This window comes from Vitis riparia, chromosome 8, assembly GCF_004353265.1.
Source record: "Vitis riparia cultivar Riparia Gloire de Montpellier isolate 1030 chromosome 8, EGFV_Vit.rip_1.0, whole genome shotgun sequence".
NCBI lineage: Eukaryota > Viridiplantae > Streptophyta > Magnoliopsida > Vitales > Vitaceae > Vitis > Vitis riparia.
The window spans coordinates 15603315-15625897 of NC_048438.1; the positions used below are offsets into that span (position 1 = coordinate 15603315).

A 22583-nucleotide genomic window follows, 5' to 3' on the forward strand; every position below is an offset into this window, starting at 1 on the left:
CTCTTTTTCTGATTCATAATTAAATACTAATTGGTAACTAAATACCAGGCCTATTTTTAAAAATAAGAAATAAAAAATAAAAAATCAACCTTAAAAGAAAATGGATATTTTTTTTTATTATTGTGAAGAAAAAACAAATATAATAATTATTATTTATTTATTTTCTATATAAAATAATTAATATAAGTGAAATAAATTTGAAGTTATATATAAAAATAATGTATTGAATTTAAATTTACGTCTTATTTTATCTCTTTTTTCTTTTTTCTTTATATTTTTTCTCAAAAATTTTCAAAAGCAAACATAATCTAAGTCACTGTGCCTGAAAACTCTACTGAAAAGGTAAAAGACTGTATCCATGATTCCATATGGTGAAAAAAAAAATTAAATATTTTTCTCATTTTAAAATGCTTAATAAAAAATATCTCCAAAAAATTTGTGAAAAATATTATTTTCACTCAAAAACTTGTCAAAAATATTTTATATAAAAAAATAATTCTCAAACATTTCTTTAAAAACAGTTTCATCCTTTTATGGAATAAAATTCCATTTTTTAAAACATCAGAAGATACTTCAAATTTATTGTTAATTTAAAACAATTTTTCATAAAAATTGTTTTTAATAAAAAAAAATGTAGATTTTTTTTAAAATTATAATAAATATATAAAATATTTTATTTAGGATATTTTCTTAAAACCAAAGTTATTTTTATTAAAATATTAAACTAGTCAAATCCCTTTAATTTTCTTCTCTTTTATCTCTTTACTTTTTAAATAAAAATTTTGTCTCGTGGGAGGTCATGTTTTGTCATATGAAAACTTAAAGTCCCATTTAGCAATTGTTTCTTTAAACAATTTCTATTCTCACTAAAAAAAATATATAGAAAAACAAATTTGACAGTTAAAAACTTGTTTTTATTTTCTATTTTTAAAAACGGTTTTTGAAAGCTATTTTAAAAGATAATTATATAAACATGTACATTAAAAATAAAACACTAAATATAAAAATTATTTTTAAACGTATTTTAAAAAACATTAAAAATGAATTAGAAACATTTTATATTCATAAATGTATTTTTGTTTTATAAAACATTAAAAAACTATTCTCAAAAATTGTTTTTTAAAATTATTTTCGAAAACAGTTACCAAATAGGGTCTAAATATTTTACTATATATGTCAACTCAAACCCGATACAAATAATAATCATATCAAAAACATAAATCCAAATATTAACTAATTATTAAACATATAATATATCGTGTAACTTGTTTAATAACAAAGTTATTTCATTTAATAATCAAATTGAGTTATGTTTTATATAAGTTTATATGATTAACATCTCAATCAAATAAATTTCTAATTCAATTAACTTATTTATTTATTTAAAAATAAATTTAAAATAAATAAGTTAAACAGTTTAAAGTTATACTACGGTAAATAAGTGTAATCATTAAATGGGTTGATTTATATTATGGAACGTGATTAAAAAGTTATTTATTTATTAAAAAAATTATATACGTCAATGCAAATTTGACCTAAATTTACAAATAAAACATGTTAAATTTGATTTATATTCTCAAATCGTATCAAACTTTTTCACCTTTACTTTACACCCGTTAAACTTTAATTGAAACCGAACCCTTTTCCTTAGACTTCCCTTTACTCTTGGTTTAGGTGTTCTTTCCTTTTCTTTTCTCATCTTTCATTTTCATAGATTTTCCTTTTTCTTTCTTGTCATTTTCTTAAATTTCATATTATTGTTTTTGCCCCTTAAATTTCATGTATCCACCCTTGGAGTTTCTTAATATTTTTTTTTATGCCTTGGTGTGCAACATGAACTTTGGGACTCCTTCCTGATTGGCAACAGAAGCAATAAATTTTATTAAACTTTTTAGGAAATCTATACAAAAATGTATCATGAATTATATAAAAATAAATAAATATCTTAAATTAAGGAAAATAAATATTATTTTTTATATTAAAAAATTCAATATATTAATATTTTATTGCTTTTAATTTTTAGAAATACTAATTGAAGTGGATTCTTTCTTCTTATTTTATTTTTATGCACTTGATTATGAATATATACATATGGCAAAAATATTTTTTGACAAAGACTTTAGAAAAATATCAAATTTAATCATTTTTTTTAGAATAGGAATTCGAGAAGGTTGAAGTTTCTTCTTTTCAGACTAAAATTTTTGTTTGTTTAACAATTTCAACCATGATTGTGTTGTTCATATAAAAATTTATATATATTATATTGTAAAAACATTTTCTCTAATATTTTTGAATTGACTAAAGGGATGATAAATAGAAAAAAAATCATTAAAATAACAGTGGGTTTTAAGGGTTGGACACAAAATCATTAGACTTTTAAAAGAAGACTTAAACAAAAGTTATCTTAATTGGCAACAGGAGAGCTGGGCCACCACCTTCTGGAACAGGGCGGAGGATCAAAACTGTACTCTAATTGTGATGGCACATGGGCGGTTTTCGAAATTTATTCATTTCTTTCACACCTTAACGTTAATTTCAAGCCATGTTGGTCGACGGGTTTGTCTTTATTTGGGGCCACTTAATATGTGATAATGTAGATTAAATTTAATAACAAAAGATGTCATGGATCAAATGATGTCATGCGGCTTCAGAATATATTCTTTTTAATTTGTATGAACAGTTGAGTTGATAGTTATTTTCTTATTGGACCAGCCAGGCTCCAGCTGTTGTCTCTGCGTAGTGGGCTTAGGCGGTCAAATTTAGGCCTCGAAGTGCCAGCAGATTATTCCGTTGGCCCGACTTTCAGTAGGCCCACGTGACCGTGTCCACCGAATGAGAGTGAGAGGCACGTGGAATGCTAAACATGACATATCAGGTATTAGTCAATTTGTAGGCCCAGGCCCAGGCCCAGGATATGCACTCCAAGTCTCCAAAACAAAAACGACAAATTGAAACAAGTGCTGTCGTCTCTAATCTTCGTTGCTAAGGCATGACACGCCAATACTAACCGCTTTGTATTTATTTTTATAAGTGATGTTAAATATACCTATCTTTGCCCTCTCCATTCTTACTTTTCTCTTTTTATATTTTTTTTAATGGAAAAGGTGTAAAGAGAGATAAAGAAAGTATATTTAATAGCAACTATTATTGAAATTAAATTTGTACATATTGGAGGATCCAAAACCTTGTAGAAGCTGCTATATATACCAGTTGATACTTGGCCATGCACAGTATTCTACTAGATGTTGTCTACGTCAGGCTGACCATATTACTCCTTCATGTATGCAGTCCTTACACCTCTCCCCAATTAGCTCTCCAAACAACACTTGACACTCTAAATCAGAGTTTTTTTCAATTATGAGAGGATTGCCGACCACTCCTCCTCCTCACCACATTGTGAATCAAAGCTCCCATGTGCAATAACCCATGTCTATCACTGTTTGGCTAGTTAGTGTGCCAAAGAGAGACTATAAAAGTAAGACTAGGTAGCAGAGATAATAAATGAACCCTTTCTTCTTCATTACCTGTCATTCTTCTTTTCGTAAAACTTGACTTTGCCATTGGAGGATTCCTATGATCTATTTGGGTTTCCTTCTGCTTAACTCTGTATGCTTATTTCAAGATATTTTCAAAAATTTTATAGTGCGTTTCTATACCTAGTTAGACAAAAGCAGAGTGTCAACACCCTAAAAAAAACGTGTGCATGATGGGGAACAAATCATTGTGGGATTTATGAAAAGATTCAAGCAAATCGTCCTCTAAATGGAGTCATGTAACATAGATAATCTCATGCAAACATTCAATAGGTGTATCATGCCTAACTCCTTTTTTTTTTTTTAATCAGTCTTGAAAAAGCCACCGAAAACCATCGTCAATGTATTTTGTGATGCCAACAAGTACATCATCTTGGAAGATGACTTGTGGCTACCCCGACAATACTTTATTTTGACCTCCAATCACCACCTACAACTTCTTCGTGGTAGAGTCAATACTAGCCTTGGTAGCTAGAAATAGAAAGTTGCATCCAAAATTGTATAAGCTACCATGGTGTTTACTTCACTTAATCTTCCTTATGCCTAGTTACTCTCAATTATCTAAAGTACACCCTAATTCAAGTGGCTAAACCCCATGCATAGTGATCCTTGGCAAGAAGACCACATAATAATGCTTCTACTTGTACTTCTCGGTCGAAAGATTGGTCAATGTCTCACATCTCACTTAGTATGTGCATAATAAAGGAACCATGCCTCCCTGACTAAATGCCACAACATTGGTAACTTCCAATGCAACACTTAATGAGGTTTGCATATTATACGTTCATTTTATTCATGGTGACTCGACAAATTCACATAGATACTCGCAAGGGTGGAAACACTCCATGCTCTAAAGTGCCACCATGGTCGACTGCATCAACGTTGTCTAGTATTATTTTACCTAGGAAGTTTGTAGTCAATTGACTATCCTATCACCTTTTGGAGACAAATTTACATCATATGTCAAGATTCTTTGATACTAACATTAAGTATCTCAAACTTTGATATATGTAGGGTACTTATCAATCATGAGATCTTAGCTAATTTGCTCCATGTCTTCACTAACTACAAGATGGGCCATCCCCTAATAATGTTAGAAAGCCCGAGGAGAGTACTTATTAACTTTAGCAGTGTTAGGATAAAACCCTTAAAATCATGACCTAATGTAACAATAAATATTTTTTTAATTTATAATATTTACATTGAGAAATATCCAAAAAGGCATTTTGGGAATTAGTTTGATTCTATCTCTGTTCGTTGCGTTCCAAAGAATCGATTTTTCTTTTAATAGTTGAGGTTCCGGTTTCTTACCTATCCTATTCATGCATTATACTTTTAAAACTTTAGGTCTATAACATCACTTACATTGTACATGACTAGCGTGCATAATGAGTTATATGGAAAATCTAAATCTAAGGTTTCTTATAAGTAGATGAGTTGTTCGTAAGTAGTTCATAAACTTAGGCAATCTTTTTTAGGTTGGAGTTTACTATCTCCCAATTAAAATAATAACTTGTCTTAATCATTAGGATAAGGTTCCCATGGTGAGTACATTATTATGTATGATTAACATTAGACAGGACTTATGGTGAGTCATAACATTAGTTCTTGAGTACTCATGACTTCACTAAGCTACTATGTTAATGGTTTCTCAACCGTGAGAGAAAACTGAGCTAGTATTAAGATATTCAATGACTTTGATATACACATGAGACCTTGAGGTAGTCATATATTATCTATGAATTGAGTCGCTATTGATTAAGACATGTGACAATAAGTATTTTTAAGATAGATACCATGATATCTCATGAGTTTGAGTCAATGTGTTCTTTGGGTGGTCTTAAGGATTTATGATAAGGAAATCTCTGACCATAGTAATTACTTAAGTAGAATTTGACATGTGTTATTGGAAAAGTGGAGTATGTCGATTGATCACATAATATGATGATTTGAGACTCAAGGATGGTAGAAGTAATCTTAAAAGGTTGATAGTATTCATCTTGTTAGATTACAAATACCAATTCATCAGAAGCTTAATATAGTAAATAGTAGGTTAAGGACTTGAGAAAATATTTCATTTTAATATCATAAAATATTATAGTGCAATTGACTCTATGTAGTGAGATATTAAGTTAACTTCATAATTAGATTTTGAGGGAGTCATTATTTTCCCATGGGTTCTAATAGTCTTTACTCAAGACCACATTCCTTAGTGACACGTTATTTAAAGGATATTTGGATTCTTTGTTCATATATGTGTGTAAAGGTGCTTTAGTAAATATGTAAGATTGCACGAGATTTTATGAATGATTTTTTTGGATTAAACTAATTACTTAATTGAAGCCAATGAGACTAATCAATTAATTAGGACCCAGTGAGCCAGTTTGAGTGACCTAAGTTCAAGACGAGCTTAAGTCACTTAAGAACACAAGGAAACCCCATATGAACTCTATTAGGGGTTTAAGACTTTAAAGCTTTGTTATTTAGTCTTCTAGAGAGGTGAACTCTAGTCTTCATCCCCTTTAAAGAGGAATTCACCTTTTTCGCTTGTTAAGATTCAAGAAAGGGACATTAGGTAGAAGATCCATTAGGTTTCTAGATGTACATCGTTTCTTCATTTACTAGAAAAGAGATAGAAACATCTAGATTGTAAGTATTGTTCCTAATCTCGATATCTAACTTTTAAAATATATTTATGTTTCCGTTGTGTAAATCTAGAGAAACCTAGGATAGTTTTTGTATACACCCTAGAAATCCAAGGCCTGAGATGGTTTATGTAACCATTCCTACAAATGGATCTACTACTACTTTCTTAGGGAGATTGTCTTCTCCATTTTAGATGGTCTCATCATTCTAATAGTATGATTCTCAATAATGGTTGACTTGTTTTTGTACAATGCGGTGTTATGGCAAACCTAGATACATAAGATGAAGTTCATCCTATCCACATACCATTAAAAATTAGTTATATGACCAATTAAGGGAAAGTTGACCTTTTTGAAAGCCAACATGTAGTGAGACAATGTCATCGAGTGACCCTTAAGCGTCCAAAAAATCAAGTAAAGAATGGATTGGATGTTTTAACTGATTGGGCCAAATAACAATTATAGAATGGGCCCCACGCAAGGGAAAATGAATTAGAGTCCCCTACGGTAGACAACTCTAATTGTTTGATTTGTTCAATGATAAGAGAAGGCCAAGGGTCACACAAGTGACAACCTTAAGGGGATGACATAAACCTAAAATCTAAAGAGATTTAAAGGCTTTGATCTAGCAAAATTATAGGAGATGAGAATTGAGGGTAGAGAACAAAAGGGCTATGAAGTAGCTTTGCTTTATCATCTAACAATGACAAGAACCACCTTAGGGGTGTTTTGACCTAACAACAACAAAAAATTCCCACTAAAAACCCTAGATATATTATGGACAAGGGGACATAAAAGAAAAAAAAGTGAAGACTAGAGGAGAAAATGAAATTGGAATGAAAAAGAACTAGAAACCTATCGAAATAAAGAAGTGACGACAACTTAAAAAACAACTTTAGCAATGTTTTAAGGAGTAAAAATGCAGGAACAATGAACCTAAAAGCAAAAAATAAAGTGTGAAAAGCAAACCAAATACGAAAAAACACACCTTTAAATACCATGAGTAGGCATGTTGCTGCCAATACTAATGTCGCCTTTAAGAGATGATTGGTGAACATGAAACCTTGTGACCATGATGATAATGCCACATGTCCTCCACCTACCACCAAGTTACAAAAAAATTAAAACTATACATGTGCCAATTTTTCTTACCTGACAACACTTCTCCAAAGTACTTGAGTAGAAAGAGGAGAACGAGGCAGGATTAGGGGTGGGGGTAGATGATCTAAAATTGTGTAGGAGTTGTACTTGTTGACACTTGACCATATAGAGCAAGGCCAACAAACACTTGCATGCAAAGTTCAATTAATCTATTATACGTTGTCCACATCTAACCAACCATGTTACCTTTTCGTGCATATTGTCCTTATTTTCTCTCCCTTTATTCACCATCGAAATGGCATGCCACACTCCGAACTCCCATTAGGATTTTCTATGCATTTTGAGAATGTTGTTAGGCAATCCCCAAGGTAGAAAGTTGCATTGCTAATAAAAAAACAAACACATACATTACACGTGCCAACTCATGTATATTAATCTCACTCTAATCAATGCATAGGAGAAAGGTCATAAAATAAGACCAAGTAGCGAAGATGATATGTGAACCCTTGCGTAAAACTTGATTTGGTTCTCATTGAAGGATTCCTAAGATCGATTGGGTCCTTTTTTGTTGCAAGGGTGTCCATCGTCTAAGCTAGCCACATTAGAGTTGTATCAACACATGTGAATTGTTTTTCTTAATGATAATAATAATAATAACAATAATAAGTAGTGAAGATGATATGTGAACCCTTGCAGAAAACTTGATTTGGTTGTCATTGAAGGATTCTTAGGATGCATTGGGTCTTTTTTGTTGCAAGGGTGTCCACCGTCTAAGCTAGCCATATTGGAGTTGTGTCAACACATACAATTGTTTTTCTTAATAATAATAATAATAAACTATTATTATTATGTATAAGCCTAGCTATGGTATGTAAATGTATTTTGTCGGCACCTATTGAAAAAACACCATCAATTAGGTGGCACCCTATATACATTTTTAGATTTCAGTATTTGTACTTAGTATTTTGTTTATACTCTTGTGTCTTGGTCTAATTCATTTTTACCTTCATTCAATGGCTTAAATCTCACCATAATATTGAACAACTTAGATCTTTTACTCGGTAGGTACCATTACGATACCTTAAATTTTCCTTTATATATATGTATAGGAATTACACCAATTATAATTTTGATTTGTCAGCTTCTTGTTTTATGACTTTAATTTGAGTCGTGAATCCTATTTTGGAGATGAAAATACCCACATTAAGAGTAGACGTGATTCTAGCACTAAATAAATTGACGAATGAGTATTGTCCATCGATAATGGAAATTATAATTTTAAGAATATAAGCCAACACATCTTCAAGTTGGGTTTCAACTATTAATAAAACAATCATATTTCTTTTACCTAAAGAAGAAGTTGATTTGGCAACTCTTTTCAAAAGGCTAAGTGCAAATGAAAAACATCTCTTAGATAAGTTTTATCACCAAGTGGTCTTAGTAATAGAAGAGACATTTTGAGGATAAGCTTGTCCTTGTTTGGAGGGATCACTATATTTATAGATAAAGTTTTCTCACTTGGGACACTGGGAATCTACAAATATTTGTTGGATAGTAAGTGTACCTTTACTTGTGCTCTCCACTCTTCATAACATAACAAGAGGAACCCAATTTTTTATTTGTATGGTTGATAGTGAAAATGTTGATGATTGAAGTGCGATATGTTTAAATCTGGGGCCTAGGGCTTGACCTGTCCACTGGCTATGGTGGGCATAGAGGTTGGAAAGATAAGATAATAAATTAAGTATTTAAGATTAATTAAAGAGTGGATAGAGAGGGACAAGCCTGAGGATGAGGAAACATGAGGTGTCAAATAGGCGGAGGGACAAAAATTTCAAGACTTCACACCGAATACTAGTGATCAAGGTCTCCATATCTGGTAGGAGTTTCATATCTATTGGAAAAAAGGAAGGGGAAAAAAATTGAAATTAAAGCAAATGCGGCGACCATGGTGGTGATCCACATTTGGAGTAGGGCTAGTTGCCAAAAAGGGGGCTTCTAAAGTCATCTAGGCATCAACTTGGAAATTACCGTGGATGGAGAGTCATAGGCAGAAGAGATGAGATCTGGTGGGGGATGAGGAGTGGGGATTGAGGGACTGTGACACTCCATGTGGCTTAAAGTAGGACACACGTAGAGCATGCGGCGACCCACAGTGGCAATCCTTATATGACTGCACCTGCCCACGTGGACCCTCATTGTCTTTTGTGTGACCTCCCTGTCGGCACTTAACCTTGTGGACCCTCTTCACTCTCTTCATCTGCCTCGGCCCCATTTTTCAGTAAAAACACAAATGCATTTCACACACAACTTAACGTGTCCTGTCTCCTTCTAATTTTATAATGCGTTGCAGTCTCCAAATAAGTTGCCGTGGCCTATTGTACTGCATCTGATTTTCCAATTAAAAAGAAAAAGGGCAAAAAAGGGAAAGCCATGTTTGCTACGACAAGATTGAAAGATAAGATGAGGTAGCCTTTCTCCACGGTGCTTACTGCTTATATCCAAAGAAAGGAAGAGAGAGAGATAGGAGAGAGAAAGGTCAATACATAAACATATGTGTTGAACAGAGACAGTGATGGGCTAGTGAAAAATAGGAGGGTTGCTTTTATCCATTAGGAAGTCGTGGCAGAAAAGTTTGGAACTTTGGAGCTGACCCCACATGGGCAGTCAATAATTTTTACGTGGCAATAATCGGCTAATCTCTCAACGGTTTGGAGAGGGAGAAGGAGAAGCAGAGAGCCGAAAAAGATTAGAGAGAGAGAGAATTAAGGCAAAGTAAGAGAGAAAGCGAGGGAGTTTATTAAGAGTGTTGTCTTGTTTTTTCTTTTTCCATTTTCTTTTTCAAGCTTATAAATCGGTAAGAGGACGATTTGGTTTTCTCTTAGTATGATGCGATCTTCACGTGTCTTTCTCTCTTTCTCTGTTTGTTCTGCTTCTTTCTTTGTTTTTGTATTTTATATCTGAACTCTGCAGTTTGTGTTTGTTTCTATGCAAAATCTTTATCGGCGTTCTCTTTCTTTTTGAGCATTCTCTGACGGTGGTTGTTGGCTATATCTATCAGTCTATTGGGGCATTCTCCATTCTCTAGTCTTGAGAGAGAGATAGAAATGGAAGGAAAAAAGCAAGCGGGTTCATCATCGTCTTCCTCTTTCGCTACCGATCTTTTTGGTTCCAAGGAGTCTTCTTACCCGTCTCCGTCTTCCACGGGTATCTTCGCCTCTATCTTTTCGACTTCTTCCAAGGTATATATTAGTGCCGTCTTCAATCATTTCTCTGTTTCTTTCTCTTCCAATTCTTTGTTTCTCTCATGGATTCTTTCCTTTTCTATTGATTGCCCAGTCCAATTCGAATTTTCTTTTCATTTAATGTCAATGGGTTTCTGCATTTTGTACCATTCATCTGAATTTTAGCTGAGTTCTTTTAAAGGTTTGCACAGTTCCAAGGGTTTTTTTCTCTATTGGGTGATGATATTTCTTAATGTTTAAAGTTTTTGTTTTATAGTTTGGAAAATCCTTGTTGGTTGCGTATTGTCAACTTTATATGGGCTTTGGAAGTCCACCAAATTAGATGAACACCCTTGAGAGCAGTGAGGAATTTTTTGCAAACCAGGGGTTTAGTTCAAGTTAAGATGTTTTCAGTGGATAAAGAACAAGAAGCAATTATAATACTTGTTTCGGGTATCATAAAGAAGTACTCTAGAAGGGACAGCTCTGTTTCATCTTCTACATTCTGTTTCTTTTCTGCTTTGTTATACCAAAGGTGTCTAAAGTTCTATTTCCCTATGTTGTTCGTTGTAGCAGGCCCTGAGATTTCTTTTATTGATGGTTTTTTCCAGGTGTTAGGGAGGGAATCTTTGCGCCCTGACCTGACCAAGAAAAAGCAAGATTCTGGCAATGAAGTTTGGAACGCCAAACCAGGGACTACAGGTTCGTGAAGAAACATAGTAATAACATACCAAAGGATAGTAGTTGTGGTTCGTATTGTGCAGCTATAATTGTGTTTGAGTTACCATAATTGCAAGTCATGATTAAGAGAAAATCCCAGGGCATAAACCCTCTTTTAACGAAGGACAAATTATAAAAGCTGCTGTCATCCCATCTCAATAAACAATTAAAAAACTTCAATACATTGTTTGGGAATTTTAGATGAGAATTATTTATTTGCATACTTTTTAAGTTTGCACTTGTATTTTTTAATCACTCTTTTTTAATCACTCTTTTTGGTTAAAACTTGAATTTTTGTCTAACTCTAATGTCTTTAAATCTTTCCTGTCATCTTTTCAGAAAATGCCTTGCAACAGAGTGAAGGCGAGAGTCAGAGTATATCAAACAGAGACACAGGTTCCTTTTACCAGGAACAAAGAGTACAACCATGTCACCTGAGCTCCTCAATCTACTATGGTGGTCAAGACATCTATTTTCATCCCCAGAACACCCAGAGCTCTGGAATGCCCTCCATGGTTAGTGTAGTTTATCATACATTTGTGGATCATTTCATTGTGCAGAACTAGCTAAATTTTGAAAGGGTCTGCAAATGCATTGCACGAGTCAATAAGTGGATATTTTTCTGTTGAATTTACCAGTGATTCAGTTTTTGAGGAGCCCTTGGGATGTTTACCAGGATTCAAAGATCTTTTGGTTTGATGAAATAGTCATCATGTGTATTATATAGAGAAAGTCATTGAGCCCCCATCTCAAATGCTTTTCATTGAAGGATTACATTCCTTCTTAGGCAAGAGAGGAGAAATAAGATTTCCGCTAGGCTAGAGGGAGATTGACAAGAAGAATATTTTTAACGTCCAATGAGCATTACTATATATTTTAGTAGATAAGTTTCTTGAAATTCAAAATTTTGCTAACATGTTTGGTGATCTCATCAGTTAAAGAAAGATTCAGGAGAAGATGATACTGGCAGTGCTTCAAGAGGAAATTGGTGGCAGGGTGTGTGTTACTATGACTGCATCTAAGTTATATGATGAGGCAATATGATTGACCTTTTGTACTGTTCTAACATCTTCATTTTCCTTAATTTTTATTTTTGCAGGGTCTCTCTATTACTAAAAAGCTGATCCACCCAGGTATGTGAATCGGTGCCTGAAGTACATGATTGCTCCAGTTACACACACACACACACACTCTTTTAAATGGTTTCACTTTCTCAGTTTTTCAGATTCAATAAAGTTAAGAGGTCATATACCTCAGTATATCATCCATGGATAATTTCTTGATGGTTTTCATGGACCTATAACAAGCTGGATGAATAAAAGGTTATCTGCCATCACTGTACTTTTCATCTGGATTTTTCAGATATTTACAAGTGGAAGAAGTTGGCAAATTACTCTGATTTCTAAAATTAGAAATTAACTTTGAAGGTGTGTTCTAGCGTTTCTCTGCAAATTTCCAGAAGTTCTGAAAATGGGAAATTAAATGTCATAAAAACTCCTTTCCCCTGTAAATCCATAATGGTGCTTTAACTTAACTGATTCATTGGGTTGCAAGTATTGCAAGTATTTGCTTGTTTATTCTGCATCAGCTTCATTCTTAATTAATGCAGTTGTTCTTATTTCATGCTATGCAGGAGGTCATGAGCATAGGGTAGCAGTTTCATCTGCATTGTAATATGAAGATAGATGATCATGGTATCAGTCAGCTAATTGCCGGAATGCTGGTTGTTACTTTCCTCCAGCCAGATAACAAAATCTTTATATTTACTGGATAGTTATATGCAACTTCTTTTTCGGTCTTTTGTTTACCGTGAAGGATGTTGTACGCTTTTCTTTTTTACTGTAAAGAATGTTTGTTGCAGTGCTTGCATTTACCATGGGCTATAGCTGACTGGTTGATTACTTTGAATTTCAGATTACCTTTTAGTGTCTTGTGTGTATAGTTGAACTCTTTCCCCTGTTTTTCTATTTTAATTGTGGATGGATATGTATGTTGTAGGACAGAGGGACCCCACAAAAATTAAATGGGACCTTTGTAATTCCCATGACATACTCAGGATGGCCTTCTGGGCTTCCTTTCAGAGTTACTCAGGCTATCTTTGTTTTCTTACTCATCACCTAACCTTTTATGCCTTGGCTTCCTGTTATCAATCTGTCTTGATGTATTGAGGGGCACTGGTTATTTTCCTTGAATATCCCCTATTTGATTTATTTTATTTCGTAGAATGTTTGCTTGATTTTCAATATTTCCCAGGGTGTAACCAATTTTCGTCCCCTTGTTGAGGAACAATGATATACCTAGAGACCGTTTCTGGAAACATGTCAGACATGAAGTTTGATGTTTCTCAAACAGTCAAACCCTCCAGTCTGAGATTCCTTGACAGTCCACCTTTTCCCTACTGAAAACACCATTATAATGGAATGCGATACCACCATCTAGACACTACTGAATCATATCTTCAATGGGGAGTGGTCCAACAAGTACTGTTATTTTTTATATCAACTGCTGTCTGTCTTAGAATTGTTGAGTTCGCATTCCTTATCTAAGCTTTAGATTCCAAGTATGGGTTATTCCTTGTCCACTAGGTCACCCACCAATTGGAACAGTCCCTATCTATGAGTAGAGCCTGATGGTTTAGATATGGTGGTTAACAAGATTGGCCTGCGCAGACCAACACAGTGTCCACATATCAGCAGAAGTGAATCTCGGCCAAATGCATTAGTTTTTTTCTGGTGGCCCCCGCATGTGGGTCTGCCACATCTACTCTGTTTAACCACGCATCTTAACTCTTTAAGTAATGTGCTCATCACCATATTGCATTAATATTATTTTGGGTAGATGCATACAGACTGCTAGCTTTTATTGGGTGAAGCCTGCTAGCTTACAAGTTACAAGTACCATACTAGAGTCATGGGTCTTCAGTTGTGTACGTGTATCCCATCAAGGAAGCGTATAAGCTGCAAAACCAGCAATAAATTAGGAGGGAAGCGACGAAAGAGAGGCAGAAACATATGAGGGAAAGCACAGACATAAAGGAGTAGCAAACTCACCTCCACACTTGAAACCTACTGGACGATCAGCAATATTGCATCTCTCGGGGATGGTTATTGCAATTTCAGGATTGACTCCAGAAAACTTGGCTATGTTGGAAAGCACAACAGCGCAGAGGCAGCTTGGGTTCTGGATTATTTTCTTCACCTGAAGGCAGCAGCTGCTAGAAACAGCAGCGTTCTTGTCGCTGGCCGCCGTTGCGCAAGGAATCAACTTCAAAGCCTGACTATCTGGGGAAGATTTTCCACAGGCCCCTGCCCCATCAACCTTTTCCAAACTGGAAAGGCTGATAACCAAAAGCAATCCCACAAGGAAGATGAAGCTCTTTGGATACTCCATTGCACAATTCATTCCCCCAGTCTCACCTGGTTTTATAGGGCAGCCAAGGCTCCAAAACTGCTTGCACTCCAACCCACTAATAGTCTTAATAGTAGGTACTATAACATTATCGCACCACTCAACTACTTTAAAGTCTGCAAGCACGCGTAGCCTACTTTATGCCCATAGACGAGGAAATATCCCCTGCCTCCCTGATGCTAAGTCGCTACCCCAATGTGGTTTATCTTAGGCAAAATTTAGAAGTTTGATAAATTATTCTAGTAAAAAGAATAATGATATCATTCTTATAATTGAAAACTTTCCTTTTTACGGAAAAGTTTTTCGATTCTTCGATTAGAAAATATCACGTAATAAAGAAAGTTTCATTATTTTGTATTTACCATTTTTTTATATTTTCATCTATGTTTACACGAGTTTTATTTCTTTATACTTTTATTTAATATTTCAATTTTACTCACATATTTTAATGATTTAAATTTTGAGTTCTACATTTAATTGAACCTTTTTTATGTTAAAGCTTTTTATCTTTGGTATAAAAGTGCTTTGTAATTTTTTTTTTTGTGCATGCATGTTAGAGAATCCTTGTTATCATAGTTACTTGCCTATGCAAACATCTAGAAAATCCTTGTTGTCATGGTCACTAGTTTTGACCCTCACAATGAATGTGCTTGTTGTGGCCATACTAAATTTCTTGGAGTAAAAGTTAGGGCACTTCATAGGCCTTTCTTTTCTTACCTTGAGAAAAGGCTTTGAATTTATAGCAAATATCATAAATAAAACAATTGCAAGGTTCATGGAGTTAGAATATTGATTTAACTTATTCTTCATTTATTTGAAATAATTGTTGTTGGAAACGTTCTTTTTATTATCTTCCTTATATTTTATGGATGGTTACAATAGGCGTGTTCATCTTGTATATAACGATTACATGTGAAATTTTTAGGATAATCATAAGGTATTTGCAAACTTTTTCAGTTAAATGTCCAATAGGGGAACACGGTTTTATTATTGTGGTCTTTTCTATGATCAGGTAATGATGTAGGGAGGTGCCTCTTGATAGGTAGTACCGAAAGGATCTCCTTCTTAGCACAGTATCAAGTTGAGTTGCGTTTTTTTAGAGGTACCTAGGTAGCACCTACCTAATTTTGGCATCACATTATTGAATTAGAATTTTACTACTATCCACTGCTACTTTAAAATACTAAAGCTATGAAATATTTACATAATTATACTTTTACTAGAATAATGGAATAGAAGATGTTGACTTCATTGACTAATCATTAAGACAAGGCACTTAAAATAAAGGTCTAATTGATGACATGTTGGATATTGGAACAATAATGAATGCTTTCAGTCTTTTAATTACTGAAATACCAAAACAACAACCGCTAACTTCATTGAATAATGATACTTTGGATAATAGAATAATAGTTTCTACCATTCGTCTTCCACTAAGATTTTAACGAAAGGATGATATAAAATTCAGTAGCTTCATAATGATGGTAAGACGCCAGACGAGGTTAGAAAATTGGTAGTGTACTAATAATACTAGAAGAATAAATGGATACAGAAGACCGTCATCATCCACAACAAAAAAGGCAAAAATAAAGCTACGGAGCTAATTAATTAAATTAATGTGATGTATTGACAATACTTCTCTAGATGTCTCCCAAATTCTCTAACTTTCTATCTTACACTGATGTTGCTATTGATAAAAATTTTATCCCTCTTAGTGCATGATTTTGCTAGATCCTTGTCGACTCATGCACTGTATCTCCTTAAAAAAATCATAATTATTGCTAATTTTCCAAATTAACTCATCAATTATCACACATTTATCTCATCAAGTCCTCTTCAATTCTTTCCGACTAGTTACCTATGTCACCGTGTAGATTTTCTCCAACTGAGTTCTCCACGTCACGTCCTCAAATCTGCCAATTTTCCATCTGACTGGAATGCTTCTTTTTTAATTTTTTTTTTTTTTTTTTCAATTATGGTGCCTGTCGCTTTGTTTTTGATCCAGCTGTATGCCTTGTAGTGTGCCACCCGGGCATCATGTACCCTGGTGTAAAAGGTTTCGGCCATGCTCCAACAAGCCACATTTTTGTATCTTGAAGAAAACATGGTGGGCACGGCATTAGTAACCCTCCATATTCGTTGACGGACGAGAAGGCATGCCGTCAACAAGGTAAAACATAAGCGATCTAATTAATAGGGCAGAACTTGATTAATTTCAGCACTTCAACAACCTTAGCTACCCATGAAATGATTGATTCCCCGTGGGTCGCTGGCTCCTGAATGGTGTTGGAGATCATAATTTTATAGGCAGTGCGTGCCAAAATACAGTAAATCTAATTAATCCCATTTGGTGCCTGAAATTTGAATTTGGATGAAGACTCTTGGGACTGAGCCCACCAAAGATTGTAGGGCGAATGAACACTGAAATGTCATTGAATAGGTGCTGTCCCTTTTTCCAGTTAGAAATAAGCAGTCATGGCGCTTGGTAGTGGTAATGAATATCTTTAATCAACCTAAAGTTGGGTTCTGGAGGAATTATTTATTTATTTCAGTGGAAAAATAACTGGCCTTATCCTCCAACGGTTGATGTGTTCATACTTCAAATAACATGCCTCGGAGGCAATGATTTTAGCTTTGATACAAGTCACCAGGATGGTTTTCCCTATTTTCTCTGTCCTTATGGGTGTGTTTAGATGACTTATAATAAACGTTCAGAACGACTTCCAAAATGGGCATTTGGTCTAGTGGTATGATTCTCGCTTAGGGTGCGAGAGGTCCCGAGTTCAATTCTCGGAATGCCCCCACTTTTCGTTTATTTTTAACAATTTCAAGGGAAAAAAGCTGGAGGAAATTGTCTGCAACACCTCTACTTTCGGTATGACCAAGCTGAAGTCACCTCCTTTGATTTATATCAGTTGCAGAAATATACTTGGAGGAAGAAACGACTTAGTCTTGTTATTTGAAATTATATCAAAGCTGATTTGGTTCCAACTAGGTGCAAACTCATAACAATGTACGGTGGAAGGCCCATGACGAAAACCATTTGGCAATCCAATTTTACAACAAAATTAAATAATTTGATTAATTTTTCCACTCCCCAGTACATTTTGTATATCTACTTAAAGCATACATAAATGGGTTCGGCGAGAGACCAAATCTCAGAATTAGTTCAAGAGGGCAAACCTCCAGCATTCTCATCCTTCTACAACCGAGCCATGTCTTAGAGAGCTGACCCCTTCTTTTCTATGCTCAAAAAATTCTGATCCAGTTTGATGAGCCGATGCATCTAGAACCGTATTTGAAATTGATTCCGATCCCTCAATAGGTTTGCCACAGCCTCTTTCCTTTGTATCAATACTAAGATAATCCGTCAAGACCTTTTTCACGCCAAACCCTCGATGCAGAAGATTGCAGTCATTGATGAATGGTGAACTGTCTCCATTAGCAGGGCTAACCAACTGCCCAGGGGAAAAGCTCGGTGTGGTGAAAGCTGTCTTATATGGAGTGTTTGGGACAGGCACCGAGTATGGAATTGAAACACCCTTGTGAGCCATCACACCGACTTTAGAGATTGACAACAGTTGATCTGAATGCTTCGTCAAGTCATCCACATAGAGCACATCGTCAATTCGAGCGACAATATTAGATGCTAAGCTCTCTAAAACTCTGGAGTAGCTTTCTAAAATGGATTTCCCGACATCCTAAATTAATGGTAAATTTGATTAATTGAGTATTAGATAGAAAATGAAATGCAGTAATAGAACAAAAATACTCAGTGGCTTAAAGTGAACCTTGTTATACTGAATTTTGCTCATATCTAAGGTTGTTTGTGGGAGACCAGGGAACCGCTGCTTCATGCAATGCAAGAGGCTTTCTGCTCTTTCTGCAAGCAATTCTCTCTTGTCAGCATCAACCATCAGATCCTTGACAATTTCCCAAGATGACCGTGAAGTGGACCGATTTGTATTACTAATGGGTTTTGAATTGGTTTTCCGACGCCAAACATAGACTGAGGCCTCCACTCTGTTGGCAATCTCTAAGGCCTGATGTTCAGAGGACAAGTCAAGACAGGCGAGCAGATATTCCGGGGAAAACTGATCTGATGTAACATATCGATGAATAAGATCGCCCAAGCTTGATCTTCCATTCTGAAACCAAGTACAAGCAAAACATCATCAAAGGTGTCTTTTGATTAAATTCATCCAAAAATCTAGCAACAGATGTTTTTTGGTATCACAAAACTTCTGTACTTCGCAGCATTTTAATACCTTTGGAAGAACTTCCAAGTATGACTCTGGGATTTCCATTTCAGCTAAGGCCGTGCTATTGATTGCCATGGCAGCTTTCAGTATTTGATTTGTGCAATCACGCTTGTGTTGCAATTGCTTTCTTGAATTTTCATGGAGGCCACCAGGTGGTACTCGAGGCACCGGTAGCCACCACTTTTCCTCTTGGCGCTGAAGGGGCCTTCGGAAAGAGGATGACCCATCCGTATCTGGGGCTAGAATCCCCTGATCAACATACCAGAACTCGGTATCTTCAAAACTATCTAATACTTCCTGAAAAATAGTCTTCTAGTTAGAATGACCTCATGAATCTAGAAGCACTCTACTAGGAAATGAGTTTTAGTGAACCTTACAAGTAGCATGTTATCTAATTTACGCAGAGCTGGGAGATTAATGTAAAGATCTGATCGGGGTCTGCAAGTCATGACCTGAATCATATCAAAGGAAGTGTAACAAACACAAAAAATTAGTCATCCATTCAACATCATAGTCAATTGATGTTTCATTAGATTTTCCAGCATTTCATTTATAAACAGCTGAGTGATTTGGGCGAAGTGAATGCATATATGGTTTAATTCAGCCAAATTTGCAAGGGATTCAAGTCAATGCAAGTGTAGATTATATCAGACAAAGGTTTGTTATTTAGGGTTTTTGGTACAATTAACACAGCAAACTGAAGGAGGATGTACTTTGAAAACTAAATGGAAACAGATTTTACCTCGAGCTTGCTCCCATCAGGGAAAGTCTGCCAAGAGGGTATTAACTCAACAATGTGATCACTAACGCAAAGAAGCCATTCCATCTCTCTTCGCCACATAGCCTTCTTCTCTGCAGGTAAAGGTTCCAATCGCCAAAGTTGCCCAAACAGGGTAGCTGGAAATTGGGAAAAGAAAGAGCAATAACTATTAGAAGGAAAAAACTCAAAAAAGCCAATGTCGTAAATTTATAATTCCCATCATCCAAACACTTCAAAAAATAAACACATAGCATACCACATAGATTAGTAATGGCATTGGAGATAGCCAGTGCTGTGCACACCCCGTTTCCACATCCTGACATGTCTTCTCCAAGCAGCAATTTCGAAAATCTTTCCTTCATCAGCTCAATATCTGCCCAAACCCCAGAAAGACCCAGAATCAAATTGTCAAACATATGTCACGAAATTTAATAAAGAGAAGGAACAAGACATACCCGAAATTGTTGAACCTTGTTTCTCTAATTTCATCTCATCCGAATGGGGTTTCTCTGCTCCATCAGGATCACCAGAACTGAGAGAATGTGATGACTCTTGTTTCTGAACAGACCAATCCAATGGAAGTGGCGAAGATGATTCCTCAGAACTGCTGTGACTCTGCTCCTCGTTAGCCGTTGCCTCCGAAGTCAGAGAATCAGAGCTCGAACTGCACTCGCGACCCTCGTCCTCAAGCAAACTTCCAAAAGTCTCGATTCCACCCCCACTGTCACCGAATCCATTTTCCCTCTCTTCAACCTTTTCACCCTTCTGTATAAAACCCTCCATTTCAGCCGCCCCTTCGACAAACCCAGGCGAATCACAAAAGACAGAGTTGTTCACCACCATGCCAGAAAAACGAATCCTCCTCACACAAAACCCATTAGAAAACTGCCCTCTGCAACACAAATTTCGAAGATATTTCGACACCCAGAAACGACCCAATACGAGAAACGCAGTAGACTTATTGGAACTCTTCGGCTTCACGGATGGCAAACAGAGGGCATGCCGTCGCGGGAGTTGGGGTACTTCTGTCCGTTGGTGTTGGGTGAAAGCTTTATCCATAAGGTTTCTGCTTGAACCATGTCTGGCTCTGAGGGGGTCAAAAACGGAAATGCAGAAAGATTGGTGGATATATCGTAGAGGAACATTATCATATATAGAAGTTTACAGAAGGGCAGTGAAGCTGGTAGGCATGATTACTGAAGCCTGCTGAGACACATGATAGCGCGTACTGTGTAGGAGATTGTGGGAGAGAAGGAGCGCCCTCTTCTTCTCATTAATATTTCTGCACTCTCTATGCGGCTATGCCCTTGCTTTTGCTTTTGCTTCAACAAGCTCCCACACCTCATTGGGTATTAAATATTATGCTTTAGTTCAAATTAAATTTAATAATAAAGTAAGCTCATGGGAGTCGTGTAAGAGACGAATCTATCGATTACGTCCACCAATTAATCCTTAGTCCTTACTGCTTTTCTACTGCTATACCTCAATTGCCCTTATTCTTCAAATTATATAACATTTTGTTTGATAATAATGTAGCATTTTATTGCCACATTTTTTCTTTTTAATGGTTGGTACTTGCTTACATTTAATGACTGAATATTCAATGACAAATTGAAATTTGAGGAAATAAATAAATAAAACTCCTAGGTTAGTCAGACCGGAGATTTGTGGGTTCTTTGGCAATCGCGAATGTAACCTAAAAGGGATGTTTTGTTTTTAGAGGCAAAGTAGGGAATCCAAAGAAGGGCAGGCCAGCGCCTGTTTAAATTAAAGGGGATGGAGATGTTTCACGACAAAAATGAAAAATCGGATCTTTTTTTAAATAAATAAAAAAAATGAATTCAAGGGGATAAGTGTTTTAGGATGCTAGAGGCAAAGTACTGTTCCATCTGTCCCGTAGAACCTCATCTAATAAAAAGTGGAACACCTATGGCTTCCTCCTTGGAATTGGAATCTGAGCTCGAAGCCACATGCCACTAGACATGAATTGGAGCCAAAAGAAGTTGGCGACGAATTAACTTCTCTGAGGGCATTTTGGCCACACAACGGATTCTACAGGGATGCTTCTGTGTTTTATCAACCTAATGTTAAATTTCCTCATATAAGTGTTCCTTAAGAATTCATATTACATGCCATTAAAGAAGCATGAAAGGAGAAAAGAGCCTTTCTTATGTTTTAAGAATACTAATTGCAGTCACGTTTTAGAGCCAATGTGGCTCGTAAGAAGTAATAAAAAAAGCATAATGGCAACAATGTCCAAAAGGACTTAATATGGGATTTCTATCTTAACTAACGCTAACAAAGAGTAGCGGTTGAAATGATATGATAAAAAACAGTAGCTCCCAACCATCTACTTGGCCACTTAGTTTTGTAACTTTCCTTGTAAGTCTCTATGTCCTCTACCACTTCCGATTCCTCTCATCATGATATTGCTGGTTGTTCCAACTTCCATCTGAATATTTGCAAACATGGATGGCCTCCTCCCAACTGTTTTGTAAGTTTGGTTGATGTCGACCCAGTATTTGAAAAACCCCAGAGGGAAGCAGAGAATTTTATTCTTTTTTTTAGCCTTCTGTGTGGTATAAAAGCTATCACACGTTTCTTTTGCATATGCTCTTTTCCTCCTTTGAAGTTTATTCACGATCTCCCTCCCTCATCCTATTTCAATTTTTGAATACAAACCCTTATGCGTTATGGGCTATAAATTAAGTAGTGAAAGGGGGAACGCTCCTAAATATCATAAGTTTCATCATATTAATTGTTGTCTCCGCTGACTTCTATAACACTCCCAAGATAGCCTTCAATATTTTTTGCCCTTTCATACTTTTCCAGCAATTGCGCGGGGAACAATTGGTAATGTAAACATTGCTAATGATGCCAGGAGAAAGGAGAACATGACTTAGTTTGGTATTCAAGGCAAAGTATTTGGT

The 22583-nt window shown here is 35.5% G+C and overlaps 3 protein-coding genes and 1 non-coding gene across 7 annotated transcripts; 2 read left to right on the forward strand and 2 right to left on the reverse strand.

Annotated features, from left to right (window-relative positions):
- Nucleotides 1–9849: 9849 nt before the first annotated feature.
- Nucleotides 9850–13190, forward strand: LOC117920415. 4 transcript variants are annotated; one of them, XR_004652240.1, is made up of 8 exons: nt 10045–10136; nt 10341–10521; nt 11115–11205; nt 11563–11738; nt 12159–12219; nt 12323–12356; nt 12441–12545; nt 12857–13190. XR_004652240.1 is itself a non-coding variant. In XM_034837918.1 (7 exons), the coding sequence occupies exons 2-6, from the start codon at nt 10387–10389 to the stop codon at nt 12337–12339; spliced, it is 480 nt and encodes a 159-aa protein (XP_034693809.1). In that variant the 5' UTR covers nt 9850–10054; nt 10341–10386; the 3' UTR covers nt 12340–12356; nt 12857–13190. The 4 variants fall into 4 exon arrangements, 2 of the variants coding, with proteins under 2 accessions (XP_034693809.1, XP_034693808.1); XR_004652239.1 differs by lacking the exon at nt 12441–12545 and adding an exon at nt 12586–12650; XM_034837918.1 differs by lacking the exon at nt 12441–12545 and having other exon boundaries at nt 9850–10054.
- An 822-nt stretch (nt 13191–14012) lies between these two features.
- Nucleotides 14013–14628, reverse strand: LOC117920416. The gene is made up of 2 exons (XM_034837919.1): nt 14274–14628; nt 14013–14180 (listed from the first exon to the last, which is right to left on the reverse strand). Exons 1-2 carry the CDS (start codon nt 14623–14625, stop codon nt 14164–14166), a joined length of 369 nt encoding a protein of 122 aa, XP_034693810.1. The 5' UTR covers nt 14626–14628; the 3' UTR covers nt 14013–14163.
- A 2733-nt stretch (nt 14629–17361) lies between these two features.
- Nucleotides 17362–17433, forward strand: TRNAP-AGG. The gene has a single exon. It is a non-coding gene; the product is annotated as a tRNA-Pro (tRNA).
- Nucleotides 17434–17661: 228 nt separating this feature from the next.
- LOC117920413 (rop guanine nucleotide exchange factor 7-like) lies at nt 17662–20955 on the reverse strand. The gene is made up of 7 exons (XM_034837916.1): nt 20109–20955; nt 19910–20026; nt 19636–19790; nt 19271–19345; nt 18900–19190; nt 18423–18779; nt 17662–18332 (listed from the first exon to the last, which is right to left on the reverse strand). The coding sequence occupies exons 1-7, from the start codon at nt 20710–20712 to the stop codon at nt 17826–17828; spliced, it is 2106 nt and encodes a 701-aa protein (XP_034693807.1). The 5' UTR covers nt 20713–20955; the 3' UTR covers nt 17662–17825.
- Nucleotides 20956–22583: the final 1628 nt, after the last annotated feature.